Consider the following 21,151-nt stretch of genomic DNA (forward strand, 5'->3'; position numbering starts at 1 on the left):
TCAACCCCCAGCCTTCAATCGTTCTCCTCGCCAGACACAAAGTCATGTCGACCCTCACGTTTCCGATCCTGTGGAAGGATGCCCATGAGCGGGGCATCAAGGGAGTCATCGAGCTCAGCATGTCCGATTTGCCTCTGAAAGGCGCTCGGGTTCGAGACTTGTTCCCGGTTCTGAATACGAAGATCAACGCCAAGTTTCCGCTCGAGCGAAATAGTCGCGAAGTGGAGACTTTTCTACTCTATGGAACCCGTGTGAGTTGTGATCGTTCACTGAAAGCGCTCATTCCCGAGTTGCGTAGCTGTCCACGATTTGTAGTGAGCATGAGACTCTACCCAAACCGGGCGCCCAGAAGCAGCATTAGGATCTTTATTAAAACGCTCACAGGCAGAATTATTCTAATTAACTGCGAGACCACCGATACGGTTGTCTGTCTCAAGTCCAGAATTCGAGACAAGGAAGGCATTGCACCTGATGTCCAGAGTCTTGTCTTCGCAGGCAAAGAGCTCGGACATTGGCGTGGGCGGGGGTATTACAGTCCGAGGCTTCCCAAGCTCTACAGGCGGTGGTGCAGTTCGACAAACCTTTTTTCATTGTGTGCTTTAACCACACCATCACGGCTGTCGTGCTACCGTTGGTGTTCGGCTAATATCATTGGGTATTTGGAGGGATAGAGGATCGCTATGCAGGGCTGGATGTTCTTGGAGTCTTGAAACGCCATTCCGAGATTCCATTCGACAAACTCTGTCGCATATCAGCGTGTCTGAGTGTGTTCTACCTGCTAGCAGACTACTTTTGGTACGCTGCATTGACCAATGTCAGTGTTGCGGCTGGGACGGCTATCTTCAACTGTTCGCCGCGTTTGTCTATTGCTTTTCGGTTTGTTTCCTGCAGGAACGACCATCGTTTTGCAAGATTTGTGGAGTGCTCACGTCATTTGTGGGAGTCACGATGGTCGTCATGTTTCAAGAAGGACGTGATGCTGATGCGATCGCTAATACTAGTCTAGTGGCGGGCTTGCTGGTGGTGATATCGGCTGCGCTATACGGCGGATACGAGGTTGCATTGCGCCTAAGAGTAGGGGGAGATATCACCGACACGTCGACATTGTTAACGATAAATGGATTGACTGGACTGTTTACCGTCCCGTTGTGGATTGTTGGAAGTTTTGTGCTGGCGTACAGTCCGTATTCACCGCTACAGGAACCAATGGGCTTCTCAGTTACCGGCAGTGGCGTCTTGCTGCTGCTGTTGAGCGGAATAATGGCGGTCGTGTTCAATGTGTTTTTGCCGCTGTCTATGCAGGACGTCACCCCTGGTAACCAGTGGGGGTGATGATGACGATTTCGCTTTCTGGGGTGATAGACGCCTTGTTTCATCACACAACGTTCTCGTGGCAGTGTGTTGTCGGATCAGCGTTAGTGATGGGAGGCTTTGGAATCCTGGAATATTGCAATGGACCGTCAGAAGTGCAAGACAACCTCATGGAGCTAATGTGAATGGGCTGTGTCTACCCTTAATGACAAATAAAATCGAGGTTGCATTTCGTTTATCACCCCGTACAAGCCGCTGTGATTTATTGCTACCATCCTTAAATAAAAAAGATAATCAAATAACTCGGGTGTGACGGCATCGTCAGCCACGTAGCCATACATAATTTATGCTGTTCAAGCATAAGCAGGCGTCTGTACTTCTCTGCGACACACAGGACAGCTTGGTAGAGTACCGTTGTTCATGCACCACCCCGACCATTTGTCAATGCAAGAACAGTGGAAGCTATGTCCACAGCTAATCGTAACAACGAAGCCTGATGCTGTCAAGCCGAACTTGGACCAGCAGATCGAGCACTTGTCGCTTCTGCTTATTCCAGTAGCTTGGGCGGATGGTGATAGCATCACCTCAGTCGACTCATCTCGCCGTCTGGCTACAATCATCAAACTCTCCCATTCCACAGAGCCGAACGTTTTGCCAGCATTGAAGCGATAGTACTTCCGACCAAAAGCTTCCTTCCACTGCGAAATAATTGAAAACCCGTTTTGTTCTTGTGTTCCGTCAAATTTCCAGACACAATCGTAAAACCCACAAGTTCGAGGCTTCACCTTTGAGTGACAGATGGGACATCGAATGTCGTCATCTCGCATGAGATTAAATGCTTCATACTGCTTGGGGTGGATAACCATGTGTTGATATGCAGCACACTCCACATTCTTGCATCTCCCCTCGATGTTCAGTCCTCTGCGGACAATACGCCACTCCGGAGCGTCGGGTGAAAACTCGCGGACCACCAATCGTCCGAAACATCGGCAAACATCCGTGGTGGACCTCCACCACCACGCATCAGCCGCACCAGATGCACTTGGCTCAGGTTTTTGATACCGTAAGTACGCAGCGAAAGATGGTTTTCGAGCTCTTTGCCTGCGAAGACAAGACTCTGGACATCAGGTGCAATGCCTTCCTTGTCTCGAATTCTGGACTTGAGACAGACAACCGTATCGGTGGTCTCGCAGTTAATTAGAATAATTCTGTCTGTGAGCGTTTTAATAAAGATCCTAATGCTGCTTCTGGGCGCCCAGTTTGGGTAGAGTCTCATGCTCACTACAAATCGTGGACAACTACGCAGCTCGGGAATGAGTGCTTTCAGTGAACGATCACGACTCACACGGGTTCCATAAAGTAGAAAAGTCTCCACTTCGCGACTATTTCGCTCGAACGGGAACTTGGCGTTGATCTTCGTATTCAGTACCGGGAACAAGTCTCGAACTCGAGCGCCTTTCAGCGGCAAATCGGACATGCTGAGCTCGATGACTCCCTTGATGCCCCGCTCATGGGCATCCTTCCACAGGATCGGAAACGTGAGGGTCGACATGACTTTGTGTCTGGCGAGGAGAACGATTGAAGGCTGGGGGTTTAGTCAGATCCGAGAATGAGCTCAATCTACAGACGTTTAATGCTACAGTTGGATTGAGGTGAATTCAAAGAATCATCGGTTCCCAACGGCATAACAAGTTATATTACATGTATTCACATAAGGCGTGGACTTTTGCGACGGGTCGAACTGGGACTATGAGCTGGAAAGATCTACACAGCTTCTACGATGAAATTAAATGTTGGTGACGCTATAATAGAAAACTTTATTAGCAAGGGAGCGATGCAGAGTGTATGTCGGACACAGAAAATGGTGCGGACTTGGAACCAGAAGATGCGTCGGTGCATGCACAATAAAATGGCAGAGGACCATCGGCGATGGTCCTCAGCGATGGTCCATCGCTATCGGTACTGTTGAAGAGAAACAGAGGGATGGCTCTGCATCGACAGCAGGAAAAGATTCGCCTGAATAGCTACATGTACATGATGTCGTGACTCTATACATGGCACGATGATATGGATGAGGACCATCGCTATCTTGTACTGTTGAAGAGAAATAGAGGGATGGTCCTTGCTGGTTCTGCATCGACAGCAGGAAAGATTTGCCTAAATAGCTACATGTACATCATGTACAGTACATGATATCATGGTTGTATACAAATGGAGGAACACTGCAGGATGACAAGAATCGGAGCTTCATTCGCTCGAAGTAAGCGTACTCCCCTTGCAGCCGCTGTTTGGTTGCGACTACTACTACTGATATGTTGTATCGTCATCGCTGATAAATTGGGGGGGCGGAATAAGTCAAACAGAACCAATTATGTTCGGAAGAGCCTTTTCATTTGGATGAGAATGCAAGCAAAACCGTCGGCTTTGTTGGTAACGGCTGATGTTGAGATTTCATTTTCTCTGGGTTTTATCCACCTTGCTACGGTGAATTTGTTTTTGAAGGGCCAGGCCTTCTCGAGTTTCGGGCGGAAATTGCCGTCGTTAAACGGCGTGTTGGCCTTGCCAAAGTGAACTGAATTAAGAGCCCTGCGGGCATCATTCGACATCTGGTCCCACATAATAAGATCTTGGAATGTACCAGCGTCGCCGGTGGTATCAAGGTCGTGGTTCAATGGCCAGGCGTGCTTGTATCGGACCTTGAGACTGGTGCCGTCAATAACGTATGACGGACAAGGGTTGTACTTCTTGTAGCCGTCGTGGGATGACACTGAGCAGGCAAGAATCTTGGGTTCCGCCACCTCGGGATTGTCAATAAACACAATCGCGTGCTCCCAGTCGTGACGGTGGCCCATGCGAGACGATGGAAAATCCTTGGGAAAGTACCATGAGTACATGATGGCCCAGACGCCTTCCATCCACGTCGAGCGGCCGTAGACCTGAGAACCGTGGCCGGAGCCTCTGCATCCACCTCTGGAGTTTCCAGAAGTTTGAAGACCGCCGCTAGTCTCCCCCAATTCGTTCACGACAGGGTAAGGTACGCATCCAGTACGGATTTGAATCTGAGGTTTGAACTTGACGCCGGCCTTCTCGGAGATCGTGACAGGTTCGGGCTGAGGGAACAATTTCACATCGTCATGGCCAATTGTTTTTGTCACCCATGGGCCAGGGTCCGGCGTTGGAGCTGGGGTCGGAGCAGGCGTTGGGGCAGCAGTAGGGGCGGAAGCTGGGGCTGGTGTAGGTTTTGGAGTCGGCGGTTCTTGGCGAGGATCCGGCCTCGTCGGACCTTTTGTCACGTTTCGAGGAACGGTGGCCGACGGTGCTTGGGTCAACTTGCTGAAGTCAATGTACTTTATGGTTCGTTTTGGGTTTTCAATAGGACCCTGCGCTTGGGATGCAGTCTTTGATTCAGGGGAGCCGACATCGCCTTGCGACGATTGCATTTGACTGTGAGACCCGTCTTGGGCTTGCACAGACGCAAGAACTGCAAGGCCGACCCACAGAACGGCGTAGAGGTTCATTCTTCCAGCCGCGCTTGTTGGTTGTTGACGTCGGAGAATTTTTCGATATGCTGGACCAGCATACCGATACCGTAGCTTACGGTGCCAACAGGAGAACAAATATGGTGGCGAATCGCCATTTAAGTATCGCCACTGGCGATACATTAACGTCATATCGCAGGTGTTTTCTTGCTGCTTTTTCACAAAAGTTTACAGAGCCATGTACAGTATCACTGCATGAAACGCAAGGTCCTGAACTTCAGGACCTTCTTCAGGCTGAAGAGGAGTTATTCGCGTTTTTGGCCACTGTAGTAATTACTACGTGATCAACGATTGTGAAGCAATTCACCGGGAAAAACTATGGAGCTCGAGGTACCCAAATTTAGAAAAGGGTAATGTGGTGTACCCAAATACTTTTTGCGTTTTTTACATTGAGCTGAGGTTAGAATTTGTTTCCTGCGTAATGGAACTCTTTTTGCACGTCCTATCGACATGGCGGTGTTGATATAAGTTCTCCGTTGGCGAGGCTTCCCTGCAGCCATCACTAAATCCTACTGGTACACCAAAGCAGGCTTTCGACCTTATTTCTAGCTGCATTGATTCCGTTCGTATGTTTAATCAGTTGGAGGGGGGGGCTATTCTATAAAATGCAATATGCTTCGAGTCGACGCTGCGGCAACGTTGTATGCCAGACCTTCTCGCCGCATAAGTGCCACATCTCGTCCTCCGTAGGCAATGGAGTGGTTCATTTTCTTTCTCCTGAAATTTTGTGTATCTTACCAGCCTATGCGGTTGTTGATAAGTACTTTGCGTCATTGGAGTGGTCAGGCCGTGAGGTACACGGATGAATGAAATAATACTATTCACCAGTGCGTATGCCGATGCTGTCTGACAAGCACCTTTCACCCTTAACATTATCCACCGGACAAACTCCATTGGCAATAACGAAACCTACAGCGGAAAAGTCCAGATTGCCTACAGCGTTCTAGATATACACGCTTTGTAAATGCTGGCTTGTCCCGCAGGGGATTTGAAGACGTCCCGCCGAGAGTTAACTCTATAGACGCACTATTTAGAACTTCGAAAAGAGTTCAAGGCTACTTCTGGTTCAGCGAAACAAGTACTTTCGTCAACACCACACGATTGCCTTTTCATGTGTCCGCGTACATGTTGGTCTCAATCACGTCGGAGATCACATTTAAAAACGCCTACAGTTGCTCTAGACTGGTCATTTATCGCCTCATTTAATGTCTTACACTACTTTATGCCACCGACCAAATCTGAGTCGTAATATGGCTACGTGATACTACGTAGTATATAATACCTCAGTTGCCCTCTTATTAATAGCCCGGTTAGGCTTCGTTATGAATCTGTGGATGCGTATGTAAAGGCTATCATTAATCTTTACCAATTTCGAAAATTCATCAACATGAATCAACACTCACACCCGCGCGGCAAAGCCCTAAAAGGCTTGATGGACATGCTAAAGCGAAGAGAAAACGAGCGGAAAGTTAACGCTTACGCCGATCGAGGGCTGGAAACGGTGCTAGATGGATATAATTTTGAGGACACGAGGAGTTTAAGTACGTTCTGGTTGAACATATCAACTGGAGTGGCCTTACGAAGTCGAGTGGACGTTTTAGTCGGACACGCCCTTCTTGCTCGTGGAGAGTCAAGGCGATTTATCCAGTTCCCTGATATGTTGTCTCTTACGCTAACCGACGAATCCCCCCGAGTTTGTAGTCCCCTTGTAGATATCATGAGAAAAGGAAAGACTAGCAAAAGCGGCACGGTTAAATACGATGCTGCTATGCGATCCAAAGAAGTGATGTTATGTCCTTTCAATGCGGTGACCCTATACTTGAACTGGCGATGGCATATGGATTTGGAGTCATTTCCTACACTACGCAATTAGAAGGAGTGAATACAGCATTTAGGGCCTGTGGTATTAATTCGTCAGTCTGGCCGCATGCCACTCGGGGCTCAGGAGCCAAGCTGGCTGAGCTACAAGGCTCGGATGAAAAACAGATTAGGCGAGCTGGTGGATGGAATGGAGAGAGAATGGAAGCGAGCTATTTAACAACACTACCGCGAAAGGCAATGCGCGCTTTGGCAGGGCGATCAGCAAAGGGGTGGGTGGGTATTGGTTAGATCGTACCATAATAACCCCACCCGTTGAGCTACAGCAAAATGTTTTCTCTGACCTGAATGCTACAGAGAGAGAGACTATCGCGAGTGTGGAAGCCGGGGAGTTGCGGCCGGTGGCATTATTGGATTGTTGCACGTTTTGAGAGTCATTATATTTCAAGACTCGGTAGTGCTACGTGGGAAATTTCCCGATCACCCTATTTGGAAAGACCCTTTGTTCATTTCGGAGCACGATGTGCGGTTTGAAGCGGGGGTTTTGCTTTCGCTGCAATTTTCAAACCAGCCCCAAGATAACCGTCTTGAAGCAGCAAATCCGTTAGTAGCAGCAGCGCTAAAGCAGGTTCCGAGACTCTGCACGGAAAGATCGACAGCCTCACCAGTGAACACCAGCTTAAAGCGCAAGGCGTCTTAGCCGTAAGAAAAAAGCTCGTGGTCTCTTTAACATATGGCTGTGGCGAAAGCCTAGAGCGTGGTACCGACCAAGTACCGGACGCTGTACAGCCCCGACAAGATCAATTTCAAAATCCTTCGGTGGGTAAAATGGTTCTAAGTCGCTCTCTGCTCTCGCAGAATTGGAGGGCAGATATCCGTTCATGAAGCCGAGCAGCGATTTGGAAGCAAGTGGCGGAAAGAGCCCACAGAGAATCGTTTCTTCTCTCGACGTAAAGATTTCTACGAAGCAATAAAGACGCTCGCATCAAAATGCCAGATATCGGAAACTGGAGCTAAATCTGAGCTAGATGAAATGCGCAGAGAGGCAGGACAATCACTCAATCAGTTTGGCAAGCGAGTTCGAGGCCTTGTTCAAGATATTATCGCACAGAATAACTCGACCGCATTGTAAAACAAGCTGACCATCTTGCCAAATATCTCAACCACTTTGCAAAAAAGTCGACTATCTTGCCAAATAGCTCAACCGCTTTGTAGCACGACTGCAATGATGAATATCTCAATCATAGCATATAATATTTAACTGGACAGCTGTACAGAAAAAATTGACCAATGCAGTGGTTCAGGTAGCTTGAAAGTAGCTTTAAATATGGTCTCTGTAGTGTACGATAAGTTACAAAACAAGGTGCTGTCGAGATATATTGTAAGATACGATCAAATAATACTGCTAGCTACGGTCGAGTTATTCTGTATGATGGTCAAGTTATACTGCATGATGTGATCGAGTTATAATGCAAGTTGCGATCGAGTTATATTGCAATTTGGGGGCTGCGCTGCTTGGTAATCACCACGTTTTTCAGCGGCATCTATCTGGTCCGACCCCATACAAAGTTTAGAATGCGACCGGGTCCGGACCCAAGATACGGCTACAGTATACCACCGCACTGATTTACCTAACACTGTAGAAAATTGTTCCATCACATACCCGTAACATACGCCTCTAGTCCACGAGGTCTACCCTAAGGGAGCAAATTTTTGGTTTCCGTGTCTGCTTGTTGTATAATGGACGTCCAGGCGAGCCATTTTGCCTAACGAATTTTGACAGTGTAGCTACAAGTCAGTTATTTTCGGCGCGGAAGATTCTGTAAACCCATGTTGGGAGGTTTTATAAAAAGTATGAAAAATGTAATACTAAGTCCGATTTTATTAGCGGAAAATAGCAAATTTTAATTACAAAATTTAAGTATAATTTTCCTCGCAATAAGGGTTAAAGAGTACCCGGACAGAATGGGTAGGTCCTGGCCCGGGTCAGTGTTACCACGCAAAATAAAACAAACCAGAACCGCGGTTCTGATAATTACTCAGAACCCCATGGAATCAGGAGCTGGGTTTTGAGAAATTATGGGTTCGGCGTTTTAAATGCTAAAGGGCAAGAATCGCGACTTTTCAGCAAGAATTATCGACAGGTTCTCTCTCTCTCGAGCAACTATTAGATAGCTGCTATTTGAAACCGTGAGCCCAAGGGTTGAAGATTCACCTTTTGGGCTCAGTAAGATCTGCGAAAAGGCACGTGAACATAATATATCGGTAATACTGGATCGTACCGAATCCGTTTGAGTTCAAGAGCTGAATTTAGGCGGTAATAAGCTCATTCAAGGCGTGAATATTACATTTGCGACCTAACCAAAATACTCGTCATCTTATACTTGAGGGAAAACGCAACATGGCAAATAAGTCATACGCAGCGGCAATTACGGCTCCACCCCGAGACCCTCAGCATAAAATGACAGTGCAGTTCAGTTGCATTAGAAAATAATGTCCAACTCTCCAAACAACATTAAGTTCATGTTCGATCAATACAAAGAGAAAATACGATGGCTAACAGAAAGCGTTTGCACGTTGGCGCGACGAAAAATATTTTTGCGATGGAGGCACCGTCACAAAAGGTAAGCGCCACCTTTTCCTGTCCGAGGAAGATGTAGGACGAGACTCGAGCTAGCAGAAGGGATCTATCATCGGTGGTTTAATTGTGTGCGGCTAAATAAATGCGATTGTCGATCTGTACAGCCAACAAGTCGCTTTAAAGGTCCAATCAAACGAGCACACCGATCAGCCAAGTAAAGCAGTCGATAAAGAATGTACAGCTCCTGTGAGTGACAGGCATTTCCAGTGTCCGGAACACGTTTGTACCAGTGTTAGGACACAGACAAAGTTTATGATTGCGGTTGATGGTACAGCAGTATGTATCTGCAGAACGTTGTCCTTGCAAGCCATATGAAGAGGAAGACTGATGGCTAGGAGAGCTCGAGCTGTGGAGCGGTACATGTAGAAGTTAGTTTAGTTATATTAGACATATGTAAAGCGTATAATAGAATTCTGCCGGTGTGGTGGATGGCTTTGACTTACGTTCTCACATTTACATTTGCAGGCTCTTGAAGAGCTCAGTGTGAGCCCCACCTGCTGCTAAGTCACCGCCAGCGTCTGTTGTTGGCGTTCTGCCTCAGCACATACCGTGTTCTACATCCTCCTGACCACTACTCGGCCAAATGACTACTAATACGAGTGAGGACGTGGTGCCCACTGCATTACACATAATGAGCTCAAATGAGAGCAGATCGATGAATTGAAGAGCGGTGCTTTATGGAGCATTCAGATGGATGGTGTGGAGCATGGGTATTTATTTGCGGAAAACCTAACGGAATTGGTCAATTGAAGGATTCCCGTTCTGAAAGCTAAACAGCTGATTCGTCGACTGGCTATCATACCGGAAGGTATCGAGTTGGTATGTGCATCTTGGGTGCACTACACTCTACTCAACAATCGACTACGATGGGCCAGCACCCGATTCTTCAGCTGGAAGAGAATCGGGCTCCCCCTTCAGGACTGCCGAACGGTCCAAATCAGCCAAGAGACGTCGGGCGTGACGGAGGAAGCGCACGCGAACGTGTGCCATTAAGTTCGGATCTGACGCCAGGCAATAGCGAGTTTGCGCAGCGCTATGACGATGTAGAGCTCTTCAAATTTACGTCGACGCTCATGAGCGCCCGCATCAAGCTATTTGCCTTCATGGCCAAGAATGACTATCTGACGTGGAAGAGTGGAGTCATGCTGCACCTTCAACCTCTCATGCTGGGCTCAATCACGTACGGATCAGAGCGGTACGATTCGCGCGCGGGTTGTATGTAGCACAAGTACGCGGGTTGGTACAACAAACGGAAAGGTGCTGTCTTCACTCTGTTAAAGATGGCTCTCTCGCTTGAGCTGATGGTGGCGGTTAAGGTGAACGATCTTAGGGACCTAATCGAGACGCTGTCATTGCTACGTGAGAAGATCACCGCGCACTTCGACGCTGATGATGGCATCAATCCCGAATACATTCGCCTTGAGCTCATTGACCGACGTTTACGGCCGGATGAGACCGTGTTCGAGTATAGGGACGCCTTGGAGCGACTTGTGCGTCGCGTCGCCTATGCCAAGCTAACGGTGACATGGAGGCGTCGATCACGCCCGAATCCTTCTCTCCAAGATGTACCATTAGCAAAGTCAAGTCGACTCGGTCTGTCTTCAAGCAGTGAAGTAAAGAGCGACGAATCATTGCGCACGTAGCTAAATCGGTCATTCACTCGACGAACGTGGCATTGCTTGCTTCTGTACCTGGGGTTCGCCATCTTGCATTCACTTCGTAGTTGCCACCGGAGTTCCAACTGGCACCACGTTGTGGTGACTCAGATCGCCAGTGCTTAGGGATACTGAGTGGTGGCAACTCAAATCACTGAGGGCTAAAGTTTTGGCGTGGCGACAACGCATTGCATCACTCACCATACCATTTATGCTGCAATGGGCCTACTCTGTGCCCACTGCGCCAGCTTACACGTTTTCGCACGTGTATGAGGAAGCGTTAGATGCGTTTCACTTAGGTCAAATATACTTTTGTCCGAAAGTATAGATTTACTTAAATAGATAAGCAAAGGTGATTCGCGGTAAAATTGAAAATGGTTTATTCGTTTTGTTTGGGTATTCCTCCTACTGTAATCTTCTAAATGAAAGGTATTCGCCAATGAAGGTGTTGACAGAATCCTACCACTGTAATTGGTTGGGGATATAAACCTTCAACCAATGAATGTCCTAGATGCATGCAGACCAATGTTCTGCCGAATGGAATCATTGGTGTATATCACACCGCCGTGGAGAACCTCTTCGTAACCAAGTGGCCACGTGTAGCCACTCGCGTGTATCCCCGCTACATCCACCCCGTGGCCTAGAGGTAAATGGTATGGTTTATCCAGATTCGAAGTCAGTGCGATGCAATGATCGCCTTTGTGAGCGTGTAGCTGTGTGTGGATTGGTGGTGTTGCATGTATGACGTATGTAGGATCGTTTTCTAGGCGACGTTGTTTATATACCAACGCGAGGGTGGGCTTCATCAGCTTGGATTTTGCACGGACAACTGGCAAGTACACGCTCCCAGATGACTGCATGGCTCTCTAAGCCTGGAAAAGAGCTGAACCTCAATATGTACGACAACAGCTACAGATTGTATGTTGCAAGTGTGCTGGGAGGGATGGCTAACGCAGTAATCCAACAGAATATGGATAGCAGGAGTAGTATGGGGTTGTTACGTCGGAGGTTTAGGCACATGAGCATTGATACTGAGCGCTAAGTAGGATGTAAGAGTAATGTCAATGTAAACTAGTTGAGCTCCTACGAATACGTTGACAGCAACACAAAGCAAATGAGTCACCCGCGGTAACGCACGCGGAAATGGCAGGCCCCCGCCCGGGATTGCCACTGTTTTGCCGGTGTAGAAGGCGTCCAGGTACCGACTGGCGCGACGTTTGGCGATGCTGACCGGGAAGGCATGAGTAGAGTCCCAGTAAGCCCTGTGATACTCTGCTTCGTGGACCTAGTAGAGATGCGCTTTTTGCACAAACCACTCGTCCTCATCAAACGTGGGTGGGTCGCCCCCCGCCACGAGCAATTTCCGTGGAGCCGATTCGATAAGTGCGCGCACGCCACCCTCGTCAACCAGATCGTTTCTCCACTCCTGGAGCTGGGGCGTCGGACTACGAAGTGGGAACCGTTACTCCAGAGGTTTGATAGCTGAATGAATAGGATATCCACGCCCATCTCCAAAATACACGTCTGGTGTCCGTCTAGTACGAACCAGGGGCGATCCCATGACCCCGGAATAGGTGGTGATCGCGTTATTGAGGATCCAGTCGGTCGAGGTACACGCGTGGCTGGCAGGGAAGCCAACTCCGTGCCGGATAGTAAGTCATTGGGCAAGCCAGCAAAACCCCAACCGCGATCGGGGAACTCCGGGGATGCAGAGTCTGAGCCAGAATCACTGGTGGTAAGATCGGAGCCGCGGGAACTGCTGATGTTTCCGCTTGAATCCAACTCAACCGCTGCAAGGTGATACGAAACGCTGTCAGAGCGACCGTCACCCACAGACTGATCTGAAGATCGAGGCAATCGGGTGAGTTGCAGAGAGTCGGATGTGAGCGAGGCCGCCGACGAGTAGATCCGGATTGAGAAGCAGCTGTCAAACAATTAGCTCCGCCGCTATCCGAGGGAGTAAACGACACCGAGACGGCAACTTGGTTTGCAGCAGCAGTGGACCACATGTCGATCGGGTTCGCCGATGACTGGCGCTGCGGCGTGGTCCCCGGAGAAGATGAGTGAAGCGAGGATCGCGCGGCTTTGCGCGAACGAGTAGCTCTCGCAGGAGGTCCCAAAATCGAGGGCGTTTGTGGGCTTGATGTAATGGGGACGGTGGTGAGGAAGCTGATCCGGAAAAAAGCAAATATGCGATGTCTGCCAGGCGCTCGCGCGCTTAGTCTCAATCTTCGCTCAAGCTGACAGATTTCACGAGACGCTCATCGAGCTCGTGGAGCAGTCTTGTCCTTGTGATAAGCCTTCTGCACAATGTAGCTGTTTCCTATATCGATATCAATATGTCCCAGGACGAGACGCTTGTAATACTTGCGAAAAGTCACAGCGCGCCGGATGGAATATCTTTGCAATCGGAGCTGGTCATGCACGTCGACCCCCCCCCATAAACTGATGGTAGTCCTTGATAACACGAAGAGCGACGACTTCATGCTGTTCGCCAGCTCTGTCTTTGCGGACGACTTTATCTAAATCCACACTTCGACCCGAAGCCAAGAAATGTACAGGTTTTGAATCCATCCAACAAATTGCGCGCAGGCCAGGCACTTTAGTAGACTCCACAATCTTACACGTCCCTCGTTCCACATTCTTTGGTCGTGTTTTCCTCTTACATACAATCGCTTTGCAGTATCCAACGCGATTCGACATGATAGCGCCCACACAATTGTAGCCCATCAGAAGTAGCTGGATCAGAAGAGCAACTGAGGTGTAGAAGCGGTTAATTACGACCAGCCTCTTTGCCGGCAACGGTGCGTCACTGAGCACTGCTCGTAGGTTCCGAACGACAGCAGAAGGGCCTTCGTTCTTGTCGAGTTGGGCAGTGTCGCTTGCGTGGTTCTTTTTGCCACAGCAAACCTCGAACCTGCGTAATGCAGGTAAAACACGATCACACTTCCATCAGTAAACTGAATGATTCAGGATAAGAAATTTCCAGAGCCAAAAAATACCTGATGCAGTATGACGTGTGTGCACTACACAACATTAAGAACTTTGTCCCCCACTTATGCGGTTTTGCCTCCATGTAGACTCGCATCTTGTTGAAGCTGCTGCGGCTTGGTAGCATGGCCTCATCAAATAAAATATCCGCAGGTGGCACGTATCCTTCCCGAAATTTTCGCTGCAATTCTTCAACAACCTTGCGGATCTTCCAGGCTCGGTCCGTGGTGGCTCTTAAGTCGTTATTATCATTAAGATGTAGATTTCTGCAGATATCCATGAATCTGTCTCGTAGAGCTGAGCGCTCCACGGGGAATGGCACCCTCACCGGCGATTTTCCAATGGTTTGCCAGCTTTTCACGGTTTGGGCAAATTGTCCTCGCGATTAGTAGCCCTACGAAAGGCACAACTCATGTGGTTTGATTAGGGGTACTGTTTGTAGCTCTTGTAGCACATCACGCCGGGTCTTCTTCTTGGTGGCAGGATTCGCTTGGCAGCGTCGCTTGTGGCGCTTGTAGGCATCATCAACACGTGCATGGACCGTCGAAGTTTGGGGTAACAACTAGCACCTTCGACAGGAACGTAAGGCGTCTGTAGCTCCTCATACACGTCCGGTTCTTGAATTGGATCCCATCCAGATGTCGAAAATTCTCGCAGTGGTCTGACCAGCAAGTTTCCCGCCAACACAGCATCTGAGCCTCCAAATTCATCTAGAAATGTTTTTGCCAGAGCAATGTCCATCTCGTCACGTTCAGGATCCGGCTCCGATCCATCTGCTGCACTAGCATTCGAAACCAAATCACTTTAATTAGACCGGATGTCTGTGACGACGTCGTCCCTTGCCGCTTCATCACCAGAGTCAAGCGCGTCGTAATTGGGGTATCTTTCTCCCGAAGCATCCACATTCAAGCTGTCGGCTGTATCAGCAAGTATATCTGCACAACTCGTGCATAACGATTCTTTTGCACGACTATTCACAATAATTTATACTGCATATGCATCAAAATGCGTTGAACCGCATTGCAAAACATACCTGCTTCGTTGTTCTCTTCAGCAGACTCAACGTTGGAGTTCCCCTCGCCCTCCTATTCTGCTGTTTCTTCGTCACCCCCATGACGGTCTGGCAACACGATGGGGGTTTGAGCGACTTGGGTAACGGGTTGAGAAACCGACACTCGCGCTTTTTCTCCGTCAGAGTTGGCATCGTCAGCTATAGTGCATTCACGAGCGTTAGACTGCATCAATATGCATGTGGTCAAAGGGATATTCCGGATAGCGTACGGGTGGCTTCTTCAGACGGCTGTACTGCTCGAGCTGATGCATATGTGAGTTAGCTATCCAGCTTATCCTGCATAGCATATCATGCATATGCAGCTGGTACTAACATGAGCGGTGACGCTTCTGTGTGTCCGTAGCAGGCGGCTTGAACGCTTTTCGAGTGCGCTTCATGTGCGATTGTCGCGCCACAGGCTGTTTAGTACTTGAAGAAGGTTGAGAGGTGGGGGGGATGGGCGCTTGAGCGGGTGTTGTCCTGTTGAGACATCAGCATCAGCAGGAGGTACTTTGGCGTCGGGAAAGGTGCAGAACACGTAGCCGAAGACTTTTTGGAAGCTGTAGCATCATACAAACAATTGGTTAGGTTGTGTAGTCCGCAATCAGCACCATCTTGCTTACCACAACTGTAGTACTCCAACAGCTCTCCCTCCCCAAGGAAAAAGTCTAGGTCCTTTTGGCCGTTAGTATGTCCACCAGGACGAGCGTACTTCCATCTCGGGTCTAAGTCGCCTTACAGATGCCCAACCCTGCTTCTTCAGTTCCTTCCACGCCACACCAAATGGGATGTTTTGGCTGTTCGCGTACTTTCCTCGGACAGCAACTATTTCATGCAGCGATCCTTGCTTCTTTCTTCTCCGGCGCAGATTTCCGAATGAGTGGATGGGAAGGGGAGCGGGATTTTACCTTTAAAAAATAATGCACGATTCATGTTTACCACATAACGCTTTTTAATCGTATATTCATATAGAGAGAAATATCCTTTGTCTCGTCGCTTGTTATGTGTATCTGCTATGCGAGCACATGTACAAAGAGTCAACACTTGTAGTTTTTTTACTTAGATTTTGTATTGCTCAGGATTTGAAAACAAGTAACTTTACAAACTTGAAGTCATATTTGTGCTTAACCTGCATTATGCAGGTTAAGCATTTTTGAATAGTTGCATATGCAGGCTCCCGGTTTGAAGGGGTTAAGTAAATCTATACTTTCGGACCAAAGTATAGTTAATCTAAGTGAAACACATCTATCGCTTCCTCATCCGCGTGCGCTAACGTGCTGGCTGAAGTAGTCACAGAATAGGCTCATTACAATAGAAATGGTGAGTGGCGACATGCGTTCTCAGCAGGCCAAAACTTTGGCCCTCAGAGATTTGAGTCGCTGCCACGCAATATCCCTGATCACCGGCGATTTGAGTCACCAACACGTGGTGCCAGTCAGAACACCGGTCACAACTAAAACGTTAATGCGGTATAACGAAGCCCAGATACGGAAGTGAGCCGTGTCACGTCCGTCGAGTGAATAATCGATTCCGGCTCCCAAGCTAACGTGCGCAATGATTTTGTCGCTCTTTACTTCACTGCTTGAAGACAGATCGAGTCGACTTGACTTTGCTAATGGTACATATTGGAGAAAAGGATTCTGGCGTGATCGACGCCTCCATGTCACCATTAGCTTGACATAGGCGACGTGACGCACAAGTCGCTCCAAGGCGTCCATATACTCGAACCCGGTCTCATCCGGCCGTAATAGTCGGTTCATGAGCTCACGGCAATTATATTCGGGATTGATGCCATCACTAGCGTCGAAGTGCGCGGTGATCTTCTCACATAGCAATGACAGCGTCTCGATTAGGTCCCTAAGATCGTTCACCTTAACCGCCACCATCAGCTCAAGCGAGAGAGCCATCTTTAACAGAGTGAAGACAGCACCTTTCCGTTTGTTGTACCAACCCGCGTACTTGTGCTACATACAACCCGCGCGCGAATCGTACCGCTCTGATCCGTACGTGATTGAGCCCAGCATGAGAGGTTGAAGGTGCAGCATGACTCCACTCTTCCACGTCAGATAGTCATTCTTGGCCATGAAGGCAAATAGCTTGATGCGGGCGCTCATGAGCGTCGACGTAAATTTGAAGAGCTCTACATCGTCATGGCGTTGAGCAAACCCGCTGCTGCCTGGCATCAGACTCAAACTTAATGACACACGCTCGCGTGCGCTTCTTCCGTCACACCCGACGTCTCTTGGCTGATTTGGACCGTTTGGCAGTCCTGAAGGGGGAGCCCGATTCTCTTCCAGCTGAAGAATCGGGTGCTGGCCCATCGTAGTCGATTGTTGAGTAGAGTGTAGTGCACCCAAGATGCACATACCAACTCGATACCTTCCGGTATGATAGCCAGTCAACGAATCAGCTGTTTAGCTTTCAGAACGGGAATCCTTCGATTGACCAATTCCGTTAGGTTTTCCGCAAATAAATACCCATGCTCCACACCATCCATCTGAATGCTCCATAAAGCACCGCTCTTCAATTCATCGATCTGCTCTCATTTGAGCTCATTATGTGTAATGCAGTGGGCACCACGTCCTCACTCGTATTAGTAGTCATTTGGCCGAGTAGTGGTCAGGAGGATGTAGAACACGGTATGTGCTGAGGCAGAACGCCAACAACAGACGCTGGCGGTGACTTAGCAGCAGGTGGGGCTCACACTGAGCTCTTCAAGAGCCTGCAAATGTAAATGTGAGAACATAAGTCAAAGCCATCCACCACACCGGCAGAATTCTATTATACGCTTTACATATGTCTAATATAACTAAACTAACTTCTACATGTACCGCTCCACAGCTCGAGCTCTCCTAGCCATCAGTCTTCCTCTTCATATGGCTTGCAAGGACAACGTTCTGCAGATACATGCTGCAGTACCATCAGCTGCAATCATAAACTTTGCCGGTGTCCTTACACTGGTACAAATGTGCTCCGAACACTGGAAATGCCTATCACTCACAGGAGCTGTAGATTCTTTATCAACTAAATTACTTGAGCTGATCGGGTGTGCTCGTTTGATTTGATCCTCAAAGCGACTTGTTGGCTGTACAGATCGATGATCGCATTTATTTACCCGGAAACAGCTGAGTTACCGATGGGAGATCTCTTCTGCTAACTCGAATCTCGTCCTACAACTTGCTCGGACAGGAAAAGGTGGCTTTTGTGATGGCGACTCCATCGCAAAAATGTTTTTCGTCGCACCAACTTGCAAACGCTTTCTGTTAACCATCGTATTTTCTCTTTCGTATTTTCTCTTTGTATTGATCGAACATGAACTTAATGTTGTTTGGAGAGTTGGACATTTTCTTCTAATGCAACCGAGCTGCACTGTCATTTTTGTTTGCTGAGGGCCGCGAGCTATAGCCGCAACTGCCGCTGCGTATGATTGAATCGAAATACCAGACTTATATGCCATGCTGCGTTTTTCTTCAAGTATAAAATTACAAATATTTTGGCTAGGTCGCAATGTAATATTGACTCGGGTCAGGACCTTCCCAATCTGTCCTGATACTCTAGCAAAGAAAAATATACCTAAATTTTGTATGTAATTGCAAGTGTCCGGTAATCAAAATCGGACTTTGTATTACATTTTTTTCTACTTATTATAAAACCTCCCAACACGGCGTGCTTTACAAAATCTTTCGCTTCAAAAATTACTGGCTTATAATACTTCTCTGTCCCTCCAATTTGTAGGGATTTTGGTTTTTTTTAAAGTAGCACTACCAACACGAGCTTGATAAACGTCTAAGAACCCTTATTCGAAAGCTTGAGTCAGCGTGCGATTCGCTATATTTTTTGTGGCTTCATAAACAGGGACCAGCAAATAAATAACGCCATGAATGTGGACTCATATTTGGAGTGAATTTTGGTTTGTTTCGTAATTTATAGGTTTATGAGCGAAAATTTACAAAAATTGCAGTAAATGTTCATTCCGATAAGGCGATCGTATACATCAGCGTAATCACGATCGACGTGTGTAACACTCGCTAATAGGCACTCAATTACATGAGGTTTTACGGCTTGTTAAGTCGATATGTACTGTATATCAAATCATTGGAAGAAGCGCGATATCAGCCAATGGGATCATTGTAACATTCTTCGTGTAATACACACAAAACGAAATCCCTTTAAATTAGTGGGACAGAGAAGTACAGAATTTTGATAGGTGGAATTTTGTAAAACCTCCCACATTTGCAGGTTTAACCGCAACAGGGGTAAGCAACTACACTGTCGGAATTCGTTAGGAAAAATGGCTCGCCTGGACGTCCAATATTTGACTCTCACTGACAACCATGCTTCAATTAATAATATACAACAACCAGACACGGAAACCAAAAACAATTTGCACGCTAATGGTAGACCCACTGGACTAGAGGCGTATTTTACGGGTATGTGACTGAGCAATTTTCTACAGTGTTAGGTAAATCAGTGCGGTGGCATACTGAAGAGTGTTTGGCGAACACAGTCATCTATGACACCCCACCACTATCCTTGCTAGATAAAAATGGGATGACATCTGTCATCCCATTTTTAGACATAAAAAACATTGCTGTACACACCCATAAGTATTTGCCACTGAATTTACTATTATGACGTTTGCAGTACTCGAGCTTTACCGCTCATCCTCAGGGGATGAGGACGGACTCTGCGTCAGCACGCAACTTCATTTGTCGGTCCCATTCACTCTGCTCCCACACTCCAGCATTCTCCACCAATGGCGCAAGCTCTATCGGATGAGCGCACCAAGCTGATACCGTCATCCAACCGGGTTTCAATCAAGCACCAGCACTTGGGACTTGTCGCTCTCTTCGGTACGGATGGATACCGTCGCTTTGTACACGGAAATCTGCTAAGCTGATCGAGTTCTTCGTGCTAATTGTATTGTGCTGTATTTATTCAGCGTTGGTGTGGTCGTGGGTATTACAGTCTGAGGCTTCCCAGTATATTTGGAATTCTCGATCGATTCGTGGGCATCGCGCCCAAAACTACAGCGCGCTCTTATTGGTCAATTAGGATTGCCGTTTAACGCGGAACGAACCGGACTGCTGCACTGCTGCACTGCTGGATGCTTCTTTTGCAGCACCTTTCCTTGCAGCCCTGGATCTCCAAGGACGCACCCGTACACTTGGTACTATTGTCAATCTTGTGTTTTGATGCTGGTAGATACGTCAACGATTTGCTAAACAACATTTGTTACTCTTTAGCACGATGGAGGCAGCAGCTACTCGGCAACATTAGTCCCAACACAGTTTTCCACTGCTTGTACGGCTATTACTATCTTGGCTATTCTAGGAAGGAACTGGCACACATCTACAACAAAACACAGCAGCCAATAGGAAACTGGATTCGTGTGTATGAAGTTACGGGGACCTACCAATGCGCTACGTCAAAGTCAGACCGGAAATTTACGGTAGAACAGCGCTCATGGCTTCGAGTATTTTTTAAGCAGAGACCTTTAGCATATCTGGACGAGGCACAAACTGCATTTCGCTTGAAATTTCAGCTCACCATTTCCAAAACATCCGTGTGGAGAATTATTCACGCTTTTGGGCTAACTTGGAAAGTGTTGGAACGCCGAGCCATTCAAATCAAAGAGCGAGACATCTTTCGGTTTGTGGAGGAGCTGAGTCACATCAACTGGACCTACTACAATGTTGTTTTTCTGGATGAAGTTTCATTAATAACAGGGGAATGATGCGAAAGAGAAGCTACGCACTTCGAGGTCAAAAGGTGGCTATTCGGGGTGAGTTCCAGCGAAAACCCAGAGTCTCCATGCTTGCGTTTATTGGTGTCAATGGCATTATTGACTACTATGACACTGTTGGAACATTTGACCGATTAGAGTTTGTTCGATGTTGTCAAGATTTTGCGTACTCTAAGCGTGCCAGTGTTCGACCTTACCCCAGAACTAATTCTGTTTGGATTTTAGATGGTGCATCCATCCATCGACACCCTGAAATTGTGCATTATCTAAGAAGTATCGGAATTGTACCGATTTTTCTACCTGCCTATTGCCCGTTCTTTAATCCCATCGAATTTCTCTTTGGTTACGTCAAGAAAGCCTTTCAGCGCTACTACGTGGAGTCCACGAATCGTGACTTAA

At 47.8% G+C, this 21,151-nt stretch overlaps 5 protein-coding genes across 5 annotated transcripts; 3 read left to right on the top strand and 2 right to left on the bottom strand.

Annotated features, from left to right (window-relative positions):
* Positions 1-44: 44 nt before the first annotated feature.
* On the top strand, positions 45-646 carry PITG_08519 (uncharacterized protein; the record flags this gene model as incomplete). Its single annotated transcript, XM_002903844.1, has 2 exons — positions 45-251; positions 560-646. The coding sequence occupies 2 exons, from the start codon at positions 45-47 to the stop codon at positions 644-646; spliced, it is 294 nt and encodes a 97-aa protein (XP_002903890.1).
* Positions 647-948: 302 nt separating this feature from the next.
* PITG_08520 (uncharacterized protein) lies at positions 949-1,332 on the top strand (the record flags this gene model as incomplete). Its single annotated transcript, XM_002903845.1, has 2 exons — positions 949-1,266; positions 1,324-1,332. 2 exons carry the CDS (start codon positions 949-951, stop codon positions 1,330-1,332), a joined length of 327 nt encoding a protein of 108 aa, XP_002903891.1.
* Positions 1,333-1,664: 332 nt separating this feature from the next.
* On the bottom strand, positions 1,665-2,863 carry PITG_08521 (ubiquitin family RING domain-containing protein; the record flags this gene model as incomplete). The annotated part of the gene is made up of 3 exons (XM_002903846.1): positions 1,665-1,935; positions 1,987-2,249; positions 2,297-2,863. 3 exons carry the CDS (start codon positions 2,861-2,863, stop codon positions 1,665-1,667), a joined length of 1,101 nt encoding a protein of 366 aa, XP_002903892.1.
* An 817-nt stretch (positions 2,864-3,680) lies between these two features.
* PITG_08522 (NPP1-like protein) lies at positions 3,681-4,829 on the bottom strand (the record flags this gene model as incomplete). The annotated part of the gene is made up of 1 exon (XM_002903847.1): positions 3,681-4,829. The coding sequence occupies one exon, from the start codon at positions 4,827-4,829 to the stop codon at positions 3,681-3,683; it is 1,149 nt and encodes a 382-aa protein (XP_002903893.1).
* Positions 4,830-20,739: 15,910 nt separating this feature from the next.
* Positions 20,740-21,151, top strand: PITG_08524 (uncharacterized protein; the record flags this gene model as incomplete). The annotated part of the gene is made up of 2 exons (XM_002903848.1): positions 20,740-21,065; positions 21,133-21,151. 2 exons carry the CDS (start codon positions 20,740-20,742, stop codon positions 21,149-21,151), a joined length of 345 nt encoding a protein of 114 aa, XP_002903894.1.

This window comes from Phytophthora infestans, genomic scaffold, assembly GCF_000142945.1.
Source record: "Phytophthora infestans T30-4 supercont1.13 genomic scaffold, whole genome shotgun sequence".
NCBI classification, from domain to species: domain Eukaryota; phylum Oomycota; class Peronosporomycetes; order Peronosporales; family Peronosporaceae; genus Phytophthora; species Phytophthora infestans.